Source organism: Mastacembelus armatus, chromosome 18 (assembly GCF_900324485.2).
Source record: "Mastacembelus armatus chromosome 18, fMasArm1.2, whole genome shotgun sequence".
In the NCBI taxonomy this organism is placed as follows: Eukaryota; Metazoa; Chordata; class Actinopteri; order Synbranchiformes; family Mastacembelidae; genus Mastacembelus; species Mastacembelus armatus.
In genome coordinates this window covers 1,530,886-1,555,101 of record NC_046650.1, presented here as the reverse complement: position 1 = coordinate 1,555,101, position 24,216 = coordinate 1,530,886, and the positions used below count along the sequence as shown (strand labels likewise).

General features: G+C 40.8%; 4 protein-coding genes across 6 annotated transcripts in view; all 4 read left to right on the top strand.

Annotated features, from left to right (window-relative positions):
- mta2 (metastasis associated 1 family, member 2) overlaps positions 1-4,817 on the top strand; it is a 46,674-nt gene extending 41,857 nt beyond the window's left edge. Inside the window, exons 15-18 of one of the 2 annotated variants that reach the window (XM_026331082.2) lie at positions 831-920; positions 1,036-1,154; positions 1,819-1,961; positions 2,492-4,817. In XM_026331082.2, the coding sequence (XP_026186867.1) occupies positions 831-920; positions 1,036-1,154; positions 1,819-1,961; positions 2,492-2,645 (506 nt within the window). In that variant the 3' untranslated portion in view covers positions 2,646-4,817. The remainder of the gene's footprint in view (positions 1-830; positions 921-1,035; positions 1,155-1,818; positions 1,962-2,491) is intronic. The other variant, XM_026331090.2, reaches the window with a different exon arrangement.
- Positions 4,818-5,555: 738 nt separating this feature from the next.
- Positions 5,556-7,549, top strand: cth1 (cysteine three histidine 1). Its single transcript, XM_026292690.1, has 3 exons — positions 5,556-5,653; positions 6,443-7,011; positions 7,186-7,549. The coding sequence occupies exons 1-3, from the start codon at positions 5,645-5,647 to the stop codon at positions 7,547-7,549; spliced, it is 942 nt and encodes a 313-aa protein (XP_026148475.1). The 5' UTR covers positions 5,556-5,644.
- Positions 7,550-8,592: 1,043 nt separating this feature from the next.
- On the top strand, positions 8,593-14,528 carry taf6l (TAF6-like RNA polymerase II, p300/CBP-associated factor (PCAF)-associated factor). Of its 2 annotated transcripts, none has more exons than XM_026298936.1 (12): positions 8,593-8,787; positions 9,365-9,525; positions 9,661-9,747; positions 9,878-10,028; positions 10,162-10,212; positions 10,473-10,567; positions 10,649-10,723; positions 10,825-11,045; positions 11,637-11,769; positions 12,118-12,246; positions 13,232-13,728; positions 13,812-14,528. In XM_026298936.1, exons 2-12 carry the CDS (start codon positions 9,379-9,381, stop codon positions 14,149-14,151), a joined length of 1,926 nt encoding a protein of 641 aa, XP_026154721.1. In that variant the 5' UTR covers positions 8,593-8,787; positions 9,365-9,378; the 3' UTR covers positions 14,152-14,528. The 2 variants fall into 2 exon arrangements, with proteins under 2 accessions (XP_026154721.1, XP_026154722.1); XM_026298937.2 differs by lacking the exon at positions 8,593-8,787 and adding an exon at positions 8,946-9,166.
- Positions 14,529-14,664: 136 nt separating this feature from the next.
- Positions 14,665-17,769, top strand: kcnk7 (potassium channel, subfamily K, member 7). Its single transcript, XM_026298938.2, has 3 exons — positions 14,665-15,324; positions 16,296-16,691; positions 17,025-17,769. The coding sequence occupies exons 1-3, from the start codon at positions 14,988-14,990 to the stop codon at positions 17,297-17,299; spliced, it is 1,008 nt and encodes a 335-aa protein (XP_026154723.1). The 5' UTR covers positions 14,665-14,987; the 3' UTR covers positions 17,300-17,769.
- Positions 17,770-24,216: the final 6,447 nt, after the last annotated feature.

The following is a 24,216-nucleotide window of genomic DNA, read 5'->3' as shown; positions in this document are numbered from 1 at the left end:
ATAGGCTTGGGAAGGCTAAGCCTTCCCAAAAATTCCTTCCTAAAAATGTGGAATGACAGACTGCTGTTCTTGTTTATATTGCGCACATCATTTGGCTGATGTTAAAAATTTACAAACGTCTGTGTGTTTTGCCTGCAGTTATATTTATTACCCTACTCTTTGTATCACTTTAATGGCCCCCTCCTGCTATTGTGTTCGTTTATGTTTGGTGAATGCACCTCTGGCTGTAGCCGCTGGGCCGCTCTCTGGCCGTTCATTGATTTGTTGGTATGCCAATCAAAGGCAGTGTAGGGGGAGGGGTGGGAAGTGCGGAGTACACAAAGAAAATTGTATATACATAAAATATATTGACAGTGACATAAATTACATTTATTAAAAGAGATTGGTTGGTTTCATTTTAATCTCAGTTATAAAAAAACTTGTCAATCAGAGCATGCGTGAACTTCAAACAGCGGTTATGTATTGATATGCCAGTAGGAAAGGAGTTTCTCTTCTCTGAAACTCGACAGAATTGCTACAAGTCAGTGTAACTTTCTCAGCTGGTTCGGGTCTGTAATGTAATTCATAACGCATGTGTGAGCGTGCATTTGTCTCCCAGTGTCTTCTGCAACCTAGTTAAAAATGCAAAATGATTTCCATCTACCTTAATCACATAGGCTATCATGAACTGTATAGATAATGAAGTGAACCCACCTCCCACATTAGCCTTCCCAAACCTCAACCTCACCCGCTGCCTATGGTTTTTAGATGTGTTACTACTAGTTTAGATGGTATGGTTCTCTATGTGTGCACTGGTTCAGAAGTTTGATTGGACATGTCTGTTCCTTCAGGTATGATTAGGCTGCCCAAAGCCACAAAAACTCCTCAAAAAAGCAAGCTGGTGCCTCGACAGTCACTGGCCTCCATAGTGAAGGATTTAGGTAAGAATATGTCATGTGACCAGCACTCCTTCAATAACACTCACATTTCAAATTGCTGTTTTTGTCATCTCTGTACTGCTGTGATTGTTGATTGATGAATGTTGTGTCTCTGCAGCCATCTCAGCTCCTCTGAAATTGAAGGCATCTAGAGGACCCCCAACCCCCATCAACAGGAACCAGGCCAGCCAGCCTCGTGTGGGGCAAAGCTTGCTGGGAAAGAGAGGGTTTGATAGCGTAAGTATTTCACCCATTCGTACACCACACCCACTCTGTTCACAGCAATGTTGGTGTATCATTTAATGAAATCTGCTGACTTGAATTACAGTACAACCCAGAGATACATATATTTTCCTCACAGTGACCGATTTCACTACAGCATATTTACTTTTTGAATTTTCAGAGTAAAAGTTGGCTGAATAACTAAAACAAAAGACACTTTTTGAACTGATCCTTGGTATTGTGCCATTGTCATTAGAGTCTGTATATAAATGGAATGAAAGTTATGACAATATGGTGTACATCTTAGCCACACTACCAGTCACCCCAGCTTAAGTTACTTTTAGTTTTGTCTTCGCTAACTGTGAGCTTATTGAACCCTGTCATCTGAAACGGTTGGTGTGGTTGCCAATACTCAACAAACCCGAAGTCATAAAGAATATTCTGGTATCAGCTTGTGGTTGCATATAGTATAGCTGTTTGGCAACATGCTGAGATGTGGGCTCCCAGAACCAGCTGAACTTTTCGCTCTGTTATGGCAATTTTTCTGCTATCCTGAGGCAGCTGCCTACTCATTCTGGTGTTCAAAAGGCCCAGGCCCCTGTATTATGTGAGCATGTATTTGCCTCTCAAGTAAAACGACCTAGTTGATCCACTATCCCGGTCTTTGATTGGTCCACAGGGTACAGGGGTGCCCTACCCAGCCAATGGGAGGCCGTACACTTCAGGTATGAGGACCACCTCTCAGTCAGTCATCAAGCGGCAGAAGGTCAGCCAGGGGGAGGTGCCCAACCCTGTGGTGTTTGTGGCTACAAAGGACACCAGGTACACATAACTGTCCTAGTCTTATCATTAAAACCTTGTAAAACATAAAACCATAGAACCAAGCCGCAGTATTTTTATGTTTATGGTGGGTGGTTCCACCATTGGTTTTGGTAGATCTACCTTGATCCCAGTAACCATAGTTAATATCCAATCCAACAGCTGGTCTCACTTGTACTGAGCCAAATACTAAAGACTGCTGGGGTTAAAGATGGCAACACTGTTTTTATTAGAAAATCATGGTCACAGTCTAATGCCTTCCACAATGAAGTTATGTATTTGGGATGATGGTACACCAGCACATGTTTTTAACAGAAATTGTATTATTTTAGAAAGAAATCAAAGCCATCGTTATAGCAATCTTAGGTCTGAAATTGACTGCATCTCTTCATTCCGTGTATGTCTAGGCTGCAGCCATTTAATGAAATTTAATTGAACCTAGTGTAAACTACTGGACTAGAGTTGGCCTTGCTAATGGAGTGTTCCAGATGCAGACCTTGATGTTTTTTTTCCTATTGTTCTCTTTGACCCAGAGCTCTGAGGAAACATCTGACCCAGTCAGAAATGCGTCGGGCAGCGAGAAAACCTCATCTCCTGGTTCGCATCAAGCTACCACCACCCCCTCGCTCCCTAGCCATGCCCCTGCTCCCCTCCAGCACCAGCGAACCCATCATTCTAGAGGACTGAAGGGGATGGTCTTTTAACAGGACATGGGGGTTGGGAGGGAGTTGGGGAGGGTCTGCGCCTACTGTGGCTTTTTATTTTTCTTCTTTTCAGTATCATTTTTCTTTAGTCCTCTGTTACTTACCAAAAGTCAATGTGTCCAACACGCACACACTCAGAACACACACAAACACTTAGATCCCTGTACTTTTCTGTCATATTAGACAAGCAGACACTTATATCAACACAATGGCACACAACACCATGGGCTTTGTAGTATTTTTTTCATCAGTTTGCTCCCCCCCCCCCCCTTTTTTTTTTTTTAATACTGCCTGTTTTTAAATGTGTAATTTAAATCAAGATACATTCTGAAACAGCGGTTATAAAGCACACTTTGTGTTCCTACATGTTTCTATCTTTTTGTAAATAAACGCATCATTTAAGGGGTAAGACCCACTGTGAGGAGGTTGGGGCGTGGGTAAGTGGAAATAGACTGTGGAACATTGTAGTAGGCCAAAGGTCTAAACTGATCTGATTCAAAGATGTTATTATTATACTCCTTACTCCATTCCAGCAGGGAAAAACTGATCAGCTGTTAATGGTAACTCACTGACTGCATGTTTATTGACTGCCCACAGTCGGTGTGAGGATAACTGTTGCTACTTTTATAGGTAACTTGTCATCTTTTCCCATCATCAGTCAGAAGCCTTGTTACGGGATTAAACAATGTGCACATCAATTCCTTCCTTAGAGGTTTATTCCACCATCTAAACGTCCACTCTCTTAATACAAGTCTGTCAGAAATACTGAGTGAGCACAAAACAATCAGAGCAGTGGGGAAGTCAAGGTTTGAGGATATGCAAGCAGATGTTGAGAGATCTTGTTAGACCAAGATTTCTGATTAATATCTGTTAAGGGCTGCAACTATTATTCATTGTCAATGGGTCAGTCATTTATCGTCTTAATTAACTGATTAAAACTTTCCCTTTAAAATTTCATAATGTGTTTAGTGAATCTGGATTTTTACCATGTTTTTTTCTGTTTGTGCCAGATGGACTGAATCCTGACTTAGAATTTGCTTATCCTGACTCATCATTAAATTAGTTTTGTGTTCACTTGATAGTTTTCTTACTGTTAAACTTCCATACACTGCCCCCTTCTGCAAGGCATCACAGTAATCATTTTTTAGGAAACTGCATGAGGGTTGATGTTGCAGGCTTTCCTTTCCTGTCATGTGATTGCCAGCTTTTGATAGCCACTTTTAGCTGGTATGAAGAAAGAAGCCCCTTGACTCCTGTTTTCTTCAGCTTCCTCTCAACAAGGGGGTGATTGTCAGACTATAAAGGCTGATTAAATAAAGTGTTTGGTTGGTTTGAATGAAATGGATGCAGTTATGTTACTGGCCTGTTGATGACTCTGTTAATAAAGCAGCAATGTGTAAATGTACAGATGATCAAAAATTGTTCTGAAACTAATGTTAAACATAACAGAAAATGTCTGCAATTTAAATTATACTTTTTCATCAAATACTGAGTTAATGTGGCCTTGATACTCCTCTGTAACAGTCTGATTATGCAGAAAAGAAGTGATGTTTTTGATTATGACTGGATATGAATATGTGGAAAGAATCCTTTTGTGTGTTCATTTGTTTTGTTTATTTTTATGTCCCCGTGTGTACCATTATGAAGGAGTTATTACTAAAAGTAGGTTGTTGAGTGGATAATTTGGATAACCATATTTCGTCCATATGCCTCAGTTTATGAATTCCCACAGCAGCGAGTGGTTACACTGGTTTTATAAGCAAGTTCGGTCCCACTGTAGGCTTTGTAATATTTCTCCAAAAAAAAAAGAAAGAAATTGAAGTGTTAAGCTTGTAGCAAATAATCTGTGTAAAGAAAAGTGAAAAACTGGCAAATTGGAAACTTTTTTTTACATCTAAAGTGTATAATTCTGCTCCATTATTATGGAGATATCTTTAATAGGCTACTGTACATTGTTCTCCTTCATAGAGTGGGTGGGCTGTTCATTTGAACCAGGGGTGGCATTAAAAGGGACAGGGTGTTGATTTTTGTATGAGGGAGAGGGCAATATGCTACAATTGAAACTTTCTTAAGTGTTTTTTATTCCAATGTCTCTGTATTCTTTAATGTATCTTGATAAAAAAAAAAGAAATAAAGATCTTTTTTTTTGTGGTCAGTCATGTTTTTTTCTATATTGTGTTTATGTGTTCACCAGGTTGTTGTCATAGAGAAAAACTGAGCTTACACACTCAGTAGGGCTAACAAAGAGTTGCCTATTTACATACACAGCAGACACGTCCAGTATCCATCCCCCTCTATCCTGGGTCAGGGTTCCACCAAGTCCAGGGAAGAATCTGGATCTTCTGAAGAGGAATGGGAGCAATGTTTGCAGGTCAGAACACGGAAATATTAAATTACGACAGACTTAAAATCTACAGGTGAGAGAACATGAGTTTTTGTGAGAATTTGAGAATGTCTCGTTTCACATTAGCTATTACAGCTATTCACTAATATGAAGAGTGACTTATTTGATTGGAATTCTAAAAACTGAATTGTATTATATATAATGTTTTGCAGAATAAACAATATTTAGGCTACACCACTATTTTGTATGAGGGACAACAACTATGCAGCCTAGTATCTTATCGGCACTGGCAGCTATAGGTTGACTGGGTTCAGGTATTCACAGCTACACGGAATTTATTTATACGCACTACGCTGACGTAATCACAGACGCTAAGCGGATTGGTCCCTCCACAGGCGTGGTCCCAGCACGTAGACATGATTGGTGGTTCGAGACAGCCTTCTGACGCTGAGCTCGGGCACACCTGAGGCTAGTTTGAAGTCAAAGCGGGATTGAGGGCCTGGTTAAAAGGTGGACGAGCAGGACTGCTGCTTTGCTGGGGACTGTTAACTGAGCAGGAGCGGTCGGGTTAATGCTATTCCATTTCCACACGTCCTCACAGTAACAGGACATCCGTTGCCCAGCCCCGTTTTGCAGCCATGTCCGAGGTAAATTAAGTGGATGCACTCTAGTTCTTAAGACTATGCTCTTTTGGACTTGACTTGAAGATGTAGCTGCTCAGGTCATGTACTAGTTTTCACAGCTAACATTATGGTTACACACTATTGGAGCAAACGTATAGGGCTTTCACAAAGGTATATAATACTTAACAGTATTAATTGTTGTGAATGTAAATATGCTAAACATTCTCTGGTTCAGTTTGTTTAATGTGGAGACTTTAATTCCTAATTAAGTATGTTAAATTTCAAACATGTGGACCAAAACTTTGTGGTCTCCATTTATTCAATTTGTTTTTTGTTTTTGTTTTTTTTGGTTTTTTTTTTGCCCAAGCATCTTAAAAATGTGCACCAAACAGCGGAGACTAGAAATGGCTAAATGGTATTTGAAGAAATTGTGGATATAATCAGTCACAATTTAGAAAAAAACATGCTGGTGAACTGATGGAGCTTTACTTTTATAGCTGTTTACTTGGTGAACATTGATTAAAATCATAGTGTCTGATAATAGCAAAGCCTGTAGCAGACTTTCTTTAACTATCCAGCACCATTTGTTTATTGCAGACATTTAACTGAAATTAAAATTGCCCTAACAAAAGATACAAGGTGACAGCAAATGGTGGGCTCGTATATAGTGTGCACTCCATGGATGGGATCTCAACTGAGCTCAGTTTGGACCGAAGACTCCCAGGACAACTAAACTTTCCATAAAAATCCATCCAAAGCAAGACTTGATTATATCATGTTCAACTCAAGCTCATAACTTTTCCTTTCTCTCAGACCAGTGGGGATGACCTGTTCCTGCCATACTACCAAGATGATGTGGACAACCTGCTACTTAGTGAGGAGGAATCGGAGGTAGAAGGCAGTGGAGGACTCTCCCTGGCAAAGGCATTGCTGCCCCTGGTAGAGTCCTCTTCCCCAGCTGTTATGCCTTGGGTCTGCTCCACACGCTACAAGACTGAGCTCTGCACCAGCTATTCCACTACTGGTTTCTGCAAGTATGCGGAGCGCTGCCAGTTTGCCCATGGCCTCCATGAGCTCCATGTTCCCTTCCGCCACCCAAAATACAAGACGGAGTTGTGCCGCAGTTACCACTCCACTGGTTACTGCTACTATGGCAGCCGCTGCCTGTTTGTCCACAGTATCAGTGAACAACGTCCTACCCTGCGCCGCCGCAGGAATGTCCCCTGTCGCACCTTCCGAGCCTTTGGCATTTGTCCATTTGGCACTCGCTGCAACTTTCTGCACTTTGAGCGGGGAGAGGTCAACAGTAATGTGGATTCTTCAGATGCTGGTGAGAAGACTCAATCTACTCCCAGCCCCCAACTCCAACCACAGAGCAAAGAATGGAAACCTCAAGGAACCCTGTGTCGCTCCTTCCAATCCTTGGGCGTCTGTCATTTTGGCACTCGCTGCAACTTCCTACATGCTGAGGGGGGAGATGTCAGCAGCGGTGCAGAGTCTCCTGATCTTGTAGAGAAGACTCAATCCACTCTCAGCCCCAAGCACCAACCACAGACCAAGGAGTGGAAGCCGCGAGGAGCTCTGTGCCAAACATTCAGCTCCTTTGGTTTCTGCCTGTATGGCACACGCTGTCGCTTCCAGCATGGTCTTCCCAGCAAGATCAAAATCCCAGAGCAGATCCAAGGGGGGTCCTTTTCCCCTGAACTGTCCCCCACTTCTCCATTCATCTCCACTTCAGCCTGTTCAACATCATCCTCTCCTCCATCAACCTCTCCTTTTGCCATTCCTCCTGTAGAAGCGCACAATGCATTCACCTTTTCCAGCCAGCACCTAAGTAACTTGCTGCTGCCTCTGGTTCTCCACCTGCAGCAGATGGAGAGTAGCAAGGCCCAGGAGATCTGGGACAACAGGGCACCTTAACTGGAAGTGGTCTTCAGAACCAGCATCAGCACTGAAAACTTTTTTTTTTTTTTTTTTTTTTTTTTAAAAGTATAAATTGAACCCTCCCCCACCTGGGACATTTATTTGTATATATTTTAAATGGGGTTGTCTGGGGTTGTCTGACCTGCTTGTGTAAGCAGGTTGATCAGATCTGTTCAGTCATAGGTCTGTCTGGAATAGGTTTGGACTTAATTTAACTGTTGTCCATACTTCATTGATGAACTGAGTAAATGACATGAATAAACACATTTTAATTTTCAACTCCGTGGTTGACTTGTTTGTGCTTCATGGTAAAACGAAGGGAGCTGAATTATGAATGTAGTGGTAAGTGGCTGAAGGCAGTTGATTCTGATACAGTAACAAACTCAATCACAAGAAGGATTAGAGTTGATGTGTAATTGCTCCCGTGAAGTGAAATCCTATGCTGTAGCAGACATTTAGACCGTATACTACCACTGGTCCTTTTCCTGTCAACATGACCGATTGTGCCCATACCCAGCTTCATAGAAACGATTCTCCCTGTTTGGAAGAACCCGACTACCCTGCTTAGAGCCTTCATGTTAGCACCTTCTAACTCATTTGGGCTGACCTAAAACCAAGTGTTACCACTAGTGCTGCTCCTCACTAATGTTGCGTGGGAGCAAATCTTCGCAGTTCGGCTCTGATTTTTAGGAAAGGCTGACACCAAAAAGTGACACTTTTGGGTGACAAGTTCATTTATACTTTCAAAGGCGTCATTAAAAAAAAAAAAAAAAAAAAAACAGATGGACCAGTAGTTATCAAACACCGACTCCTAATATTTTTTTATTTTAGTAAAGTTAGACGTATACATCTCTTCACCCAAGAGGGCGGACAAGTTTTCAGCTAACCAATCTGTAGCCTCTAAAGGATTTCAGCGACCAATCGTTGACCTGTGGCTCCTGGTACCAGTACACGGAAAATGTCAAAATACAAGTTAGCCCGAGTTTCGATGTTCTGCCGTTTTAGTTAAACCAGATTCACTTAATTGAAGAAAAAAAACCCACAATTTTTTCAGAGTCCTATACACATTTTCGCCACAAATACGACGTATTTTTGAAAAAATAAACGGACAAGCAGGTGCTTTAATTTGAAGAGTGTCACGGATGTCTTCCTTTCGTACAACGGAGCACTGTATGCAGAAGAAGGCTTTGCTCTCTACCTGCCTTGAATAATCGCCAGCTGTCTCGGCTAAGAAGGTAAAGGGTAGCTACTTCAAATATGAAACAATCTTGAATTTTCTTCGCAGCTTTTAATCAAGAACGGGCCTAAGTTAGGGTGACCGTGGCTAGCTACAACCAAACGTAATGCCTCAGCCCTAGTGCATATAAACAACTCTAACGTTATATCGAACAGCGGTAGCTAATGTTAGCTGTTTTCGTGTTACAGAAAGTAAAATGTTAACTACACGCACTTTAAATAGTAACTCATATACACAGCAATCCAGTAAACCCTGATATCGTTTAGTTAGCATGCTGAATCAACGTTAGTCCGCGCTGGCTCGTGTTTTCAGAGATCTCTACTAAATCCCACTGAAAACGGAAAATTGAAGACCTCTTGGGTTTTCTTCGCTAACAGGTAACGTTAACGTCAACATATAGGTAACACCTGAAGTCACGGTGTTTAATAATATATCTTAACTTTCCAATCACGTTACTAGCTGTACGTTAGTTCCGCAGTTGGACGAAGCTCCTCTTCCGAATAACCTATCGCCTTCACATGTAGATTACGACCAGAGTTATGCTAATAAGGTGTTTTTCTTTGCCTATTTTTCAGTGGTCGCGCTGAGCATGGCGGACCGGGAGGAGCGCCGCTTCGCCGAGGTTTCCCGGGACTCCGTCAAACTCGTGGCCGAGAGTGCAGGCGTGGAGCTCGGCGACGATGTGGCCACTCTACTGGCTGAAGACGTGTGTTACCGGCTCAGAGAAGCAGCACAGGTCAGTGCTGCCTTGGTGTATGGATAATTGCTGCACTGCAAAGTGCTATTTCCGAACAATATAGGTAGAAAATGTGTCCTAATGTGCACCGCCAGTTATTCCCATTGACCTGCAGTCTTGTTTTGTGTCGCACAGAGCAGTTCTCAGTTCATGAGACATGCCAAGAGGAGGAAGTTGACAGTGGAGGACTTCAATCGAGCTCTGAGATGGAGCAATGTGGAGGTGAGAGTATGAAGCAATGCCCACAATAATGTTCTGCCCTAGTCCTGTCTCTACGGCCTGTCTTGATATAACATGAGCAGGATATAGTGGTCACTGCCTTCAAGCTCCTGTTTGTCTGGGTGTTCACCAGGCCATTTGTGGCTACGGAGCCCAGGATGCACTTCCTTTTCGGACAGTGAAGGAAGGAGAGCTTTTTTTTATTGAGGACCGGGATATCAACCTGGTCGAGTTGGCTCTAGCCACCAACATTCCCAAAGGCTGTGCTGAGACCATGGTGCGAGGTATGACCCTCTGTTCTGTTGCAGACAGGACAGTATCATTGATGCTCCTGATGATTAATGTTCCTGATCCTGAATCAGAAGGTAGACATCTCTTACAAATTATTTCTCCTGTTTTCTTCTATTTTCATATCAGTGAATGTGTCGTACCTGGATGGGAAAGGCAACCTGGAACCACAAGGGCCAGGTAAGACAACACTACAGTAGTAGGGTTGCAGCAGCATCTCCAGTCCTCCATTATTATCTGCGAAGGAAATGCTCAGCCACAGTGCTGGGTGCACACATGTGCTTCTTACATTATAATACATAATAACTAGTTATATCTGTCAGACAGAAGAAAATAAGCTTTAAGTCTAAATACAAGCTTAATTGAGTGAAAGTACCAAAACTAATAAGCCAATTTGAGTGGTAATACAACAGCTGTCTGACCTTGTTGAATTGTCACAGTTCCCACTGCAGTACAGTCCCTGTCAGATGACCTGTTAAAGTATTACCAGCAGATCACACGGGCCATCCTGGGAGAGGACCCCCATCTCATGAAGGTAAACTGCAACTGACACCGGAGAGATATGTTGTATGGCTGGACAGCGTGTTAGTTCTGACATGTCTTCTGTCTGCATCAGGTCGCTCTGCTGGACCTCCAGTCCAATTCCAAGATTGCTGCCCTGTTGCCATACTTTGTTTATGTCATCAGTGGGGTAGGTTTGGTGAAGTCCATGAAACTGACTAATCTGCTTAAAAAAAATACCCTTTCTTTTCCATTTATTAACTTGATGATTGTATGGGTGATTCTGTCCAGGTGAAGTCAGTCAGCCATGATCTTGAGCAGCTCAATAGGCTCCTCCACATGGTTAAGAGCCTGGTCCAAAACCCCTACCTGTACCTGGGATCATATGTGCGCAGCCTGGTCTCCAGTGTTATGTACTGCATCCTGGAGCCACTGGCTGCCTCTATTAACCCGCTCAATGACCACTGGACTCTCAGGGACTATGCTGCCCTGCTTCTAAGCCACATCTTTTGGTGAGCTCATCACTCAGCAGAAATGTAATCAGCGAGTATTTGGGTAATCAAGTTACTTGTGTAAGTCATTTCCTAAAGTATTAATTCATTTATCTGGTTCCAATTTCTCATCTGTGAGATTCTCAATGCTCTTTTTTGTTTTGCGTGATAGGATTGGGCTTTAGTAATTCATATATGATGATAAAGGAACTTAAAACAATTACTGGATAAATATTATTTCTCTACTGTTACGCACCAGAATATAAGTAGTGCCATCCAGTCTGCCACTGGCGCTTCCATCTGTGAGACTTGTGTTTGAAAGTTAGTCTGGAACACAAAACAGTGCATTGATTAATCAGTGTGGTTTCTGTTTGATTTCACACTTCACAGACAATGTAAAATAAATATAAAATATTTTTGAATTGAATAAAACAATAATTGGCATATTATCTCCAAAGTTACGTGAGAGTGTTAGAAAACAGTTGCCTAATTACACATCTTGCAGCCACAGAGCAACATTACCATTTCTTGATTCATGTTTCTGTCCACCCAGTGAATGTCTGATGGAAGCCTAATATTTATTTTTGTCTTAATATTGGATTTTCTCTTTAGGACTCATGGTGATCTGGTGAGCGGACTTTACCACCAGATCCTGCTGTCACTCCAGAAAGTTCTATCTGATCCAGTGAGACCGCTCTGCTCACACTATGGAGCTGTGGTGGGGCTTCATGCTCTAGGATGGAAGGTATGGTCACTCCTGCCACATGCAAAGCTTAGCAGTTTTGTGTTTCTGTAGAAAAGCAGTCTATACAGTTCATGTAACTAGTGAAATCTAAAAGATTCAAGAAGAGTGCAACTGTATTCTGTCAGTGTCTGCACTGTTGAATAGAATCACAGGAGATATTTAGTGTCTTTGGAAAGCTTGGTATCTACCCTAGAGCCTGGCTTCATCTGAAAGGTCTATTTAATTCCTCTACATTTTTTTTTGTATTGTCTTGATTGCTCTGTTAAATGCTGTTCTATTTTTTGTTTGCTGCTTATCCTCTCTATGAAAGTAATCTCTGAATTAATCTGTGTGTGTTTTTGTTGGCAGGCTGTTGAAAGAGTGCTTTTCCCACACCTTCCTGCCTACTGGGCAAACCTGCAGGCTGTGCTGGATGACTACTCTGTTTCCAATGCCCAAGTCAAAGCTGATGGACACAAGGTCTACGGTGCCATCCTGGTTAGTACTGCAGTGATCTCAAGTCCTTCATACAGTCACGAGCCACAGTACCCCAAGTCTTGATCTAGGGGCAGTTAGAAGGTAATGGTATCCTATCAGATTGGCATTATGATAAAAGTCCAGATAGATAGGGGGAGCGAGGTCATTAAGACATTTAAAAACAAAAAGTAGCAGCTTGAATTCAACTCGATAGCGGACAGTTAGCCAGTGAAGCAATCTGATGTAGCCATGGTGGTGCACATGAGTTAAAAATCTGGCCACAGCGTTTCGGACCAGCTGAAGTTGTGACAGTGAGGTGGAATTAATCCCCTGTGCAGGACATTGCAGTAGTCCAGTCTGTTGGTAGTAAAATCATGGAGAGCTTTTGTTGGGTAAAAAGGAGATAGCAATGATTTTAACTTATCTGGGAAATGCATCTGAAAGAAACAGGATTTTACTACTGAATTTATCTGTTTGTCAAATTTCAGATCAGAGTCAAACAAAACCTGAATTGATAACAGGGTTTAAAGGGAACACTTAAAGCAGGGACAGAAAAGGATCTTGAGGGATGTACAGAAAATCGATCTTGAGGAAAACCAAAATGGCTTTTGAATAGTGATGAACATGGACGTGCACTGGAAGAAAAGTTGTGGAACTCTGATATAAAAGAACTGTTAGCTTTTAGAGAGCAGTTAATGGCAGCACATTAAACAGGAGCTCTTAATCAGTTCAGTTTCAAAATTTGAACTGAATCAAAAGTCAGTACAACAAACGAATGAATTTTGAGAAATCTCTGACGACCATAGACCACTAACACAGATGGTAGTCGTGTGGAGAGAGGAAAAGAGCAGCACAACAGTAAAGAAAGCTAAATGGCAAGCCAACCACACTGGCAACATCTTGGATATACTGTTAATCAGATCTCTGTTCCCAGCCCCTTGACACATCATTTCATTCCATTGTAACTACTTGTCACACTAAACAAAAGGCTGGTATTTTCCTCCAGGTGGCAGTGGAGCGTCTGCTGAAGATGAAGGCTCTGTCTCTATCTCAGCCAGCAGAGCGGGGTTCAAGTCTTCAACCAGGGACTCTAGTGGGCACTATGGCTTACAGGGTGAGCTCCCCTGGCCTCAGCCCCCCCCCAGAGCCTCTGTCAGACGCTGCCCTGGGAATCGCCAGCCATCTTCAGGTCGGTGGGGCTGGCTGTCCCTGGGAGGAGTGGACTCCGGTCCCCCTTCCTGCTATGTACTGCGAGCTCTACTCCTTCTTTGGAGACAGCTTGGCTGTCAGGTTTAGCACAGGACCAGGGTTTGGCAGCTACCCTGCCTTCACCCACTCCCAACTCAGTGAGACAAGGAAGGACCCCCCAGGACCTTTCTCTAACCCTGACACCACCCGTAAGATGCCACAGCTGACTGCTAACCTTAACATCAGTCCAAGGCAGGACGGGAGCCCCCGCACTGATCCGCCCCCACCCAGCTTGGCTGCTTCAGGATCAGGGAGGTAAGGCAGCAAATGTATGTAACCCTTGAAAATGTGTGTTTGTAATACCAAATGTTGACTACTGGCTGTCCTTTCCCCATCAGAGCTCTGGCTCGCTCCTCCTCCTCCTCCATGCAGCGCTCCAGGTCATCTTCATCGCGTTCAGGGCAGCGTTCATCTGGTCTGTCTCGCGACGTGTTCCCCAAAGCTCGCTTCACCTCACCTCAGACAGGACCTCCGGTGTTCTCCTTTGTCATTGGTGGGCGGCAGATGGGTCGCCGTTGCCAAGGCCGCCGTCCATTTCAGACTTCATTTGGCCCTACTCCCCCTTTGTCTGCTATTGCACCACGTGCCTATGCTCACAAACTGCCTGTTATCGGCAGGGTGGGCAAACCAATACGCCGCTGGGCATGTTCTCATTACTCCCTTCATCTGCCTCTTTAATAAAAACCTCAGAAGTGGACTTCAGACTGCATTAGTGCAAAGTGTGGTTTGATATGTGTCATGGTGGAAAACACTTGGATCGTAATTCACTGAGACAACAAATGTTTCTGCTTAACAGCAAATGTGTGTATTAGTTAATTGAGAGGATAATTGGCAGGTTAAAAAATAATGGAAGTAATCATTAGTAATTTTAGTTGGATTGGAGTTTTATTTTGTCAGTATAATGAAAGTAAGCAAATACATAACTGTAGCTATAGTTTTAACAAAGGAGGAAAATACTGCTAAGGTCCAAATACCCACTAAGATTATATGTATTTTTGAATATATTGTTGGTAATTATTTGAATTAATTGTTTATAATAAATGCCCATCAGTCTGTTCTGGAGGCCAAAAGTGACAATATACAATTTATCTAACCAACTGTCCAAAACCTGAACCTAGAATCTATTATTATTGGCTATTAATCTATTACTAGAATTCTATACATTTTCTAATTTATTGGTTAGCTAATTGTTTTAGCATTATTATTTAAACTAGTGAGGACTTTTCTGTAACACCATACCACGAGACTGAAAGGATCAGCACTGACCATACTCCTAAGGACTGAGACTGAATTCCAAATCTTAAAGCTAATGGATTTAGCTTAGTTTTGTATTCCGGAGAATGTTTGTCATCTTGTAATTGTTTTCATAGAGTTTTGAGTTTAAAAATATTGCCCTGTATAATTCGGGCATGTGTGTGTCTGTGACCTACTCTGCCTTTCTAAATATTTAAAGCGTAACTAGCTTTGGGTATCTGATTGCAGTCTTTAGAGAAACACAACAGTCAGAAACAACAATGGCCCAGCTTGTCTCTTCACTGAGACTGACCTGCCAGGTGAATGTATTTCCCTGCCTGGTTCTCTGCTACCTGCTATTTATTCTGGTAGGAGGTGTGGTGTTCACAGCTGTGGAGAGGCCAGTGGAGAAGGAGCTGCGAGCCGAGGTGGCAGAGCTGTGGCGCTCCTTCCTACAGGAGAACCCCTGTGTTCAGGAGAGCAGGCTTAGTGAGCTGCTGGGGAGAGCTCTCTCTGCTCACCACAGTGATGTCGCTGTACTGAAGGCTGATGCTGAGGAGAAACGCTACGATTTTACCTCATCACTTTACTTTGTGATAGTTACTCTGACCACCATGGGTAAGATGTAGTCGAAATACTAGCTTATTTATTGATTGCTTTTCTGTCATGCCATGTGTTTTCAGAGCTTTAGTGCACCTAAAATTGTTAATCAGCAGGTCACATTTGTTTGCAATAGCGGACCTTAAGATTTTAGTTTGTCAAATTCAAATATAGTCATGTCACTTTCTGTAAATTGTAATGTACATGTTTAAAACTGCACACCATTACTAAAGTAGAAAAAAGATTACAGATTAATTTAGGTATATTTTAGGAGTTGTGCAGTTGTGCAGCCTTGTGTCTGGCATCTCTCCCTGAAGATGCAAATCTTAAGCAACAACCCACAAATATATAAATTCATTTTTGAAAAGGCTTACTAACATTTGTCTGTGAAGATTCAGTTGTCCAGGTGAAGTAATCTAGAGGCTGAGTCATGGCAACTGTACTTCTAGTTTTTAGCTTAAAACTGGAGGAGCAGTGAAACGTTTCGCCCTAAAAGCTACAAGTCCAGTTGCCATGACTCAACCTCTAGCTCACTAACATCTTAAAAATAACAGTGACATTATTACATCAATGACATTTATTTGGGACTATTTTCTGCAGCACAGTTTTCCATATTTGGTGCTCTAGTGATTACCTGTAGCAGAAAGGTGTGTATGGGACTGAGTTTAACTAAACGTCAATGGGTGTTCATTGTAATAAAGGAGCATGTCACTCAGTGCAATATCATGACATGTTTTTAATAGTTTGGGGGTTTTTGGCGCTCTAGTGTAATATTATGCCTTCCTTGTTGCCTTGTGTCCCAACCCTGGTCCTCGAGAAAAACTGTGCTGCTTGTATATCAACTATCCCTCTCCTGTCCACAGCTGATTACCAAGATCAGGTGTGTTTAACCATTCAGAAGTAGGAGGGGTAGAGATAGTTGGAAACCAAGCAGGTTCCTTGAGGACCAGAGTTGGGAACCACTGTTTTAATGTTGCTTTCTTCCTCAGGTTCTGACACTTACACCCCAAAATCTGATGAGACCAAGCTCTTCTGCATCTTTTACTGCACCCTGGGGATCCCCCTAACCCTGTTCTTCCTCACCCTCCTCTCCAACCTCCTCCTACCTATTGTCACCTATGCTCCTGTACAACACCTACATAGTTACTGGGGGTTGCCCTACACCCAGGCTGCCCTCACCCATGCCAGTCTCCTCTTTGTGATTGTCTTCTCCCTCCTCTTTCTCCTTCCTGCCCTCCTGGTCTGCATGCTGGAGCCAGACTGGAGCTTCTTGGAAGCTCTTTTCTTCTGCTTTGTCATCCTGAGCACCGTTGGTCAAGGAGGAAACTCTCTGGGAAGAAACTGGAGCTTATCAGCCAGGGAGACACAGGAACTCTTCACCACATGTAAGATAAATTACATAAGAATGATACAGACTGGACTTTGTGGGCACAGAGTAGAGAAGCTGGAATAACATCAGAGGAGCTGTAGATAGTGTCATAGAGGGTAGGTAGTATAGCTGAAGCAACCATTTTAACACAGGTCTTTAACACTAAGATCGAAATCAGCTTTTCAAAATTTATATCGGAATCAGCTTTAAAACACATTTTACTCCACTACAAAAACAATGATTATTATAATTATTGTTTAAAAATACACGCAATGGCAGACTTTGTATACACATGAGTGTTTGCAGGCTGGATATTAAATTGAAAATAAAAATCTCATTCTTTCAACAGGTTACCTGCTGGTGGGCCTAATAGTGATTATTACTTTTAGGGATACTGTCCTCCAAGTTCCCCAGGTCCGTGCAGTAATCAGACTTCTCTCTGGTCCGCAGTACACAGAATTGGAAAGTATCCATCTCAATGAACTGTCACTGAATGAAGATCACTGTGAGAAGGAGCCCCAGTACTCGCAGTCCATTTGCACCATATCATCTGTTCCTTTTGAGCTGATGAGCCCTTATTCAGAGCTCCAGAGAGCCACCACCTGTTGTCCTGACACCTCCTGATCAGCTGACCACAGCTGTCCTCCACTTTGTCCACAACACATCAGTGTCTCACAAATATTTAAATCATGAGTGCACTCATCTTCAGCCCATTATTACCCAATTTCTTTTGAGTCTGTTGACATTGTACAGTATGTATACTGAATATAAAGTTCAACTGTATTTCTTCTTTCAGTGTGCATGTGTAGTAGTATTTGCATAACTTTGGTTACCGTATATTTACATTTTGGAAGAAGAGTTAGCATGATGCTACAATTGTGGGTGCAAATGGTTTGATCTTTTTTTTCCAGGTTTCACAGTTAATATTCTTTATAAATATAAAGTCATGCACCTACACGTGGAAAATTTACTCTTTACATATGTCTGTTTGTCTATAAAGAAGAAATGGAAAACAGTCAAGTTTAGCAAAGAAAGTCAAAATAATGTTACCTGACTGCATTGGTCCCAATAATGAAAATATAATATTGATTCATTTCCACCTATTATTGGATTATAGTAAAGTCAAAATAATGTTACCTGACTGCATTGGTCCCAATAATGAAAATATAATATGGATTCATTTCCACCTATTATTGGATTATAGTAAAGTCAAAATAATGTTACCTGACTGCATTGGTCCCAATAATGAAAATATAATATTGATTCATTTCCACCTATTATTGGATTATAGTAAAGTCAAAATAATGTTACCTGACTGCATTGGTCCCAATAATGAAAATATAATATGGATTCATTTCCACCTATTATTGGATTATAGTAAAGTCAAAATAATGTTACCTGACTGCATTGGTCCCAATAATGAAAATATAATATGGATTCATTTCCACCTATTATTGGATTATAGTAAAGTCAAAATAATGTTACCTGACTGCATTGGTCCCAATAATGAAAATATAATATGGATTCATTTCCACATATTATTGGATTATAGTAAAGTCAAAATAATGTTACCTGACTGAATTGGTCCCAATAATGAAAATATAATATGGATTCATTTCCACCTATTATTGGATTATAGTAAAGTCAAAATAATGTTACCTGACTGCATTGGTCCCAATAATGAAAATATAATATGGATTCATTTCCACCTATTATTGGATTATAGTAAAGTCAAAATAATGTTACCTGACTGCATTGGTCCCAATAATGAAAATATAATATGGATTCATTTCCACCTATTATTGGATTATAGTAAAGTCAAAATAATGTTACCTGACTGCATTGGTCCCAATAATGAAAATATAATATGGATTCATTTCCACCTATTATTGGATTATAGTAAAGTCAAAATAATGTTACCTGACTGCATTGGTCCCAATAATGAAAATATAATATGGATTCATTTCCACCTATTATTGGATTATAGTAAAGTCAAAATAATGTTACCTGACTGCATTGGTCCCAATAATGAAAATATAATATGGATTCATTTCCACCTATTATTGGATTATAGTAAAGTCAAAATAATGTTACCTGACTGCATTGGTCCCAATAATGAAAATATAATATGGATTCATTTCCACATATTATTGGATTATAGTAAAGTCAAAATAATGTTACCTGACTGAATTGGTCCCAATAATGAAAATATAATATGGATTCATTTCCACCTATTATTGGATTATAGTAAAGTCAAAATAATGTTACCTGACTGCATTGGTCCCAATAATGAAAATATAATATGGATTCATTTCCACCTATTATTGGATTATAGTAAAGTCAAAATAATGTTACCTGACTGCATTGGTCCCAATAATGAAAATATAATATGGATTCATTTCCACCTATTATTGGATTATAGTAAAGTCAAAATAATGTTACCTGACTGCATTGGTCCCAATAATGAAAATATAATATGGATTCATTTCCACCTATTATTGGATTATAGTAAAGTCAAAATAATGTTACCTGACTGCATTGGTCCCAATAATGAAAATATAATATGGATTCATTTCCACCTATTATTGGATTATAGTAAAGTCAAAATAATGTTACCTGACTGCATTGGTCCCAATAATGAAAATATAATATGGATTCATTTCCACCTATTATTGGATTATAGTAAAGTCAAAATAATGTTACCTGACTGAATTGGTCCCAATAATGAAAATATAATATGGATTCATTTCCACCTATTATTGGATTATAGTAAAGTCAAAATAATGTTACCTGACTGCATTGGTCCCAATAATGAAAATATAATATGGATTCATTTCCACATATTATTGGATTATAGTAAAGTCAAAATAATGTTACCTGACTGCATTGGTCCCAATAATGAAAATATAATATGGATTCATTTCCACCTATTATTGGATTATAGTAAAGTCAAAATAATGTTACCTGACTGAATTGGTCCCAATAATGAAAATATAATATGGATTCATTTCCACCTATTATTGGATTATAGTAAAGTCAAAATAATGTTACCTGACTGCATTGGTCCCAATAATGAAAATATAATATGGATTCATTTCCACCTATTATTGGATTATAGTAAAGTCAAAATAATGTTACCTGACTGCATTGGTCCCAATAATGAAAATATAATATGGATTCATTTCCACCTATTATTGGATTATAGTAAAGTCAAAATAATGTTACCTGACTGCATTGGTCCCAATAATGAAAATATAATATGGATTCATTTCCACCTATTATTGGATTATAGTAAAGTCAAAATAATGTTACCTGACTGCATTGGTCCCAATAATAAAAATATAATATGGATATAATACTCTGATTGATTATTATTAAGTTATACTGTATGTGATTTTCTAGTTGAATACTGTATGTGATGGGTGTGGCTGCCAGTGCAAACATAGAACATTCAACCCTTTTCACCCAAGGTGAAAGGGGTTGAATAGAAGAAACCTTATAGAATAGAATAGAAGGTGTCCCAACTAACACATAGCTTCAGTGCAAGTCTGCGAGAGAGTCCTACTATGGCTGTGTTTGTATAATACACTAATCCTTTATGAGTCCTTTATTTTACCAGGTATTAAATCAGGCTTCACTCCTCTGCTATGGTTATGTTAATAAGTAAAAGCTGCTGATGCTGGATATCAGAGGCTCTGCAATCCTCAGCCTGACTTGTTTAGATAAGAGGGGTGTGGAACATCCCGGCACATACTAATTCAGTTTATCCAACCAGTACCTTATAAAACAACTTTCTAAATTAATGTTCTCATGTAACTGCAATGTTACATTACGTTGTAATAGGTGTGTACAACTTTGTTATGTTATACAATGTAATAAGTTGTTATTCTTTAGGATCAGAGTAAAAATCTAAGAAATAATTTACACAATGCTTTGGAGCAGTACATTTATAGTGAACACACTACTGAACTGAAGCTGCAGACTGTATTAGTTGGAGCTGTAACAGGAGCATGTTGTGTGTTCCCCTACTATGGCTGTGTTTGTGCAAGGCACAGGGCATTGCGCGAGGGTCTGAATCTGAGCCTGTACCCAGCAGTGCCAGCTCTAGCAGCGGACACATACAGACTCATACCTTTGCTTGTGTATGACATCATCAGTCTTGTTGGGTTACCTCCTTGACATGTTGAGTCAAGGGTGAGGTTGGAGATACATGTTTTTCAATTTTCAATTTGTATCCTATAATTATGGATCTTATATTTGGTCATTTTTAATTTAAGTGCAATCTTTGTGACTCTAATAAATGAGTGCTCAGACTTATAACAGTGCTAATAATGCATATTATAAGTATGAACAGCAGCAGTAACAGCAAGGGACAGCTTTCTTGAAGCAGACTTGTGAGTTTGTACAAAAACATACATATAAAGTTTTTATAGTGACACTGAAAGAAATGGTGTAGCTGTACCAAGGCTTCTTTTGTTGCTATTGTGTTTTCAGCTGAGTCACTGTTGAGTGCCTTCATTGTGCTTCTCCAAGAGTCAGCAGTTTATAGTTTTGTGCTGTAGCTCAGTGCTCTGGCAGAGACAGGGATGGTGATGGTCATGACACTTTTGTGATGACTGGTAACAATACACACTAGCCTCCTCAGCGCTGAGTCAGACACTGTGTCAAATGCCACAGCTAACTGTTGTCCCCAGTTCTGACTCTGCTCTTAGACACAAAAAGCCTTAAAAGCTTACCAGTTCACATGATCAGCACCATTTGATTCAAGAGGCATGGACGATTGACTTAAAGCTCTGGGACAGGAAACTGGCTGAAACTTTGTCACTGCTGTAAAATCACTACCACTGGGTTATGTTTAAGGCTGCATTAATTAATATTAATGCATTAATTAATATTAATGCATAGTAGTAAAAAGATACATTGAACTAGCAGTATAGTTAAGGACAGGTTAAAGTAAATACAATAATTTATAGCTGCACCATTATAAAGCTTCAAAATGTGCATAATTTAAAAATAAATCAGTTATTATGAAATAACTACTTTGAATAAATACACACACAACATATGACTATGAATTTAAAGTAATGAAACATCTTTTTAATTCAGCTCATTAATATAAAAACGGTTTATTTGACAATGTTGCTTTCCCCAATGTCCTTTGTTTGTTTAATAATGCTGTTTTGTGGCACAATGCTGTTGTCTGTGAGTCAAGGCCAGAAGGTGGTGTTGCCAGGGATGTGGTATGAATATGGAAAACCTGGTTACTATTTGGGTTATAATTTATTGGTCAGGTTTGGTCCTTAATTCCACAATATAAACAATAACGTACACACACACACCACACACAATCATGCATGGCAATGGCAGCAGGTTCAGCAAGGTAGTCTGGACGTCTTTCTCCTCAGCAACATTTTTTCACAATTTCCCAGGGGACCCCAGGACCCGTGCCCAGACAGCTCTAATAGAAGGCAAACCAGCCTAAAACCCTATGAACTGGAACTCCTAGGTCCCAGACGTTGTGTGCCATCCAGCTTACAGTGCACCTGAACCCAGTTCCTGTCCCTACATGTATTGGAGCCACAGAGTAGCAGCTCGATGACTGCTCTTTTTTTGGACTGTGTCCAACTAGACTCCATTGTTCAAGGCATGGCTACCAGATGCTCCCAGGCCTGGCTTTTCACAGTATATGAAAAGAAATTCATAATGACATATGTAATATTAAGTGCTTTGATGGTATATCAATCTCTGGTATATTATGGTTTGTAGAGTCTGCTTAAAAGGTCATACATGTGAACATAGTGTGGAGAGCTGCATTATGGTTTCAGGGACAGTGTGATCGCCGGTGACATAAATATTGGGCCTAAAGCTGTCGCTGCCTGTTGCCCTTGCTGTGCTTTTGACAGACAGCTCACAGGTGTGTGACTTAGTAATGCTATATTTACAAAGGTCTCAGATGGAACTGTTGGGACATCATCCCTGCAGTCTGATTACTCCACCAGTGATAAATATGAAGTAGCCTACATATTATTTTATACTAGAAAGGATGTAATTGTCTCAAGTCTGTTTTGGAATGAATATTTTATTCTGATGTGCCTTTGTGAGTTCTTTTAATCATTTTATCTATATGCAGTTCTCCAAATTTGAATGCCAGATTAGTCATTTCACATTTAATTTTACATTATCCTTCTTGTTTAATTAACTGTTCATTTATGTCTTCTGTAAATGTCATCCCCCTACAAGAGATCCTCAGGTTTGTAAGTAGTGGTTGATGCTTTTTCTATTCTATTAAATTCAATTCAGTTCAATTTTATTTGTATAGCGCACTTACAAAAAAACTCCCTTTTTAATGGAAGAAAAAACCTCCAGCAGAACCGGGCTCAGTTTGGGCGGCCATCTGCCTCGACCGGTTGGGGTGAGTGGATAGAGCAGAGAGAAAAGAACAGCAACAATAAACAACAAATAGACACTGCAGGTTGGTGGGGCCAGTAACTGCACATCAGCGATATACAGCTCCAGCTCCAACTCCATTCTGAGTAGTATAACACTGTCAACGATATGGCACTTTGACTAATAATACAGTATGTGGTATGTTCCACTGGTACATGGCACAAATGGTATGGTAAGTATGGAATTGTTTCATACCTTCATGTGTTGTGGAGCTAGGGGACAATCAAAATCAAGGGTATCAGTAGCAACATCAGTCTTTTAAATATGGAAGTTCAGAGTAGTTGGGTGGGTAGGAAGGCAACACCCGGAGAGGCCTACCACAATGCAAACTGGGAATCACACAGATTCAAGGGTTTGGTCTCTGGATGATGGCTGTGCAGGTAGACAGGGAGCTGAAGCAGTTCCCAGGGGCATCCCTACAGACGAGCAGGAATAAGGGGTTGTTAGGGAGTGCTACCCCAAGGAGAGCTGAAACCGGGGGTGTTCTGAGGTTAGCTTTACAGGCAGATACGAAGCGAAGGCCCTTCAGGTGGTTGGCCTTGTGGTTGACTGAGGCTTTTCAGGAGGACAACTGTATAGGCGACTAGGAAGCTGAGGCTTTTCTAGAGGAAGGCCTGGAAGGTGAACTGGAAGCCATGGTTTTCCACGGGGATGGCCCTAGAGGTGGCCAGGGAATGGAGGATTCTCAAGGGGTGTGATGCCCCTGACCATCAAACCCACCAACAGGAACAGGACCAGAAGTGTCATTGGCAAGGACAACTCACAGAGGAGAACAGGAACAGCAGCTCTGACTGTCAACCCACCAGAAGTGGCATCAGCAGGAATGGCAGATCCACAAAGACTAAGGACAGGAGCCCCTCCGACTGGGCTGGATTGTGTCGTGGCAGCAGACTCTGGCTTGGCAGTGGACTCTAGTGTGGCTGCTGATGACAAGGAACCACACAACACACTCACACACACACACACACACACACACACACACACACACACACACACACACACAATGACAGGTAGGTACAACAGAGGATCTGGAAATAAACAAAAGACTGATGGCAGGTTCCCAGCCAAATCAACATTAAAATGTGTTTATAAGT

Coding starts and splice junctions, on each gene's coding strand:
- cth1 (XM_026292690.1), top strand. Junction 7,012..7,185: donor CTCCAACCACAGAGCAAAGA/ATGGAAACCTCA, acceptor CCAACCACAGAC/CAAGGAGTGGAAGCCGCGAG.
- taf6l (XM_026298936.1), top strand. CDS start 9,379: ATGGCGGACCGGGAGGAGCGCCGCTTCGCCGAGGTTTCCCGGGACTCC. Junction 10,213..10,472: donor CCTGGAACCACAAGGGCCAG/GTAAGACAACAC, acceptor GAATTGTCACAG/TTCCCACTGCAGTACAGTCC. Junction 12,247..13,231: donor AGGTCTACGGTGCCATCCTG/GTTAGTACTGCA, acceptor ATTTTCCTCCAG/GTGGCAGTGGAGCGTCTGCT.
- kcnk7 (XM_026298938.2), top strand. CDS start 14,988: ATGGCCCAGCTTGTCTCTTCACTGAGACTGACCTGCCAGGTGAATGTA. Junction 15,325..16,295: donor AGTTACTCTGACCACCATGG/GTAAGATGTAGT, acceptor TTTCTTCCTCAG/GTTCTGACACTTACACCCCA. Junction 16,692..17,024: donor ACAGGAACTCTTCACCACAT/GTAAGATAAATT, acceptor TTCTTTCAACAG/GTTACCTGCTGGTGGGCCTA.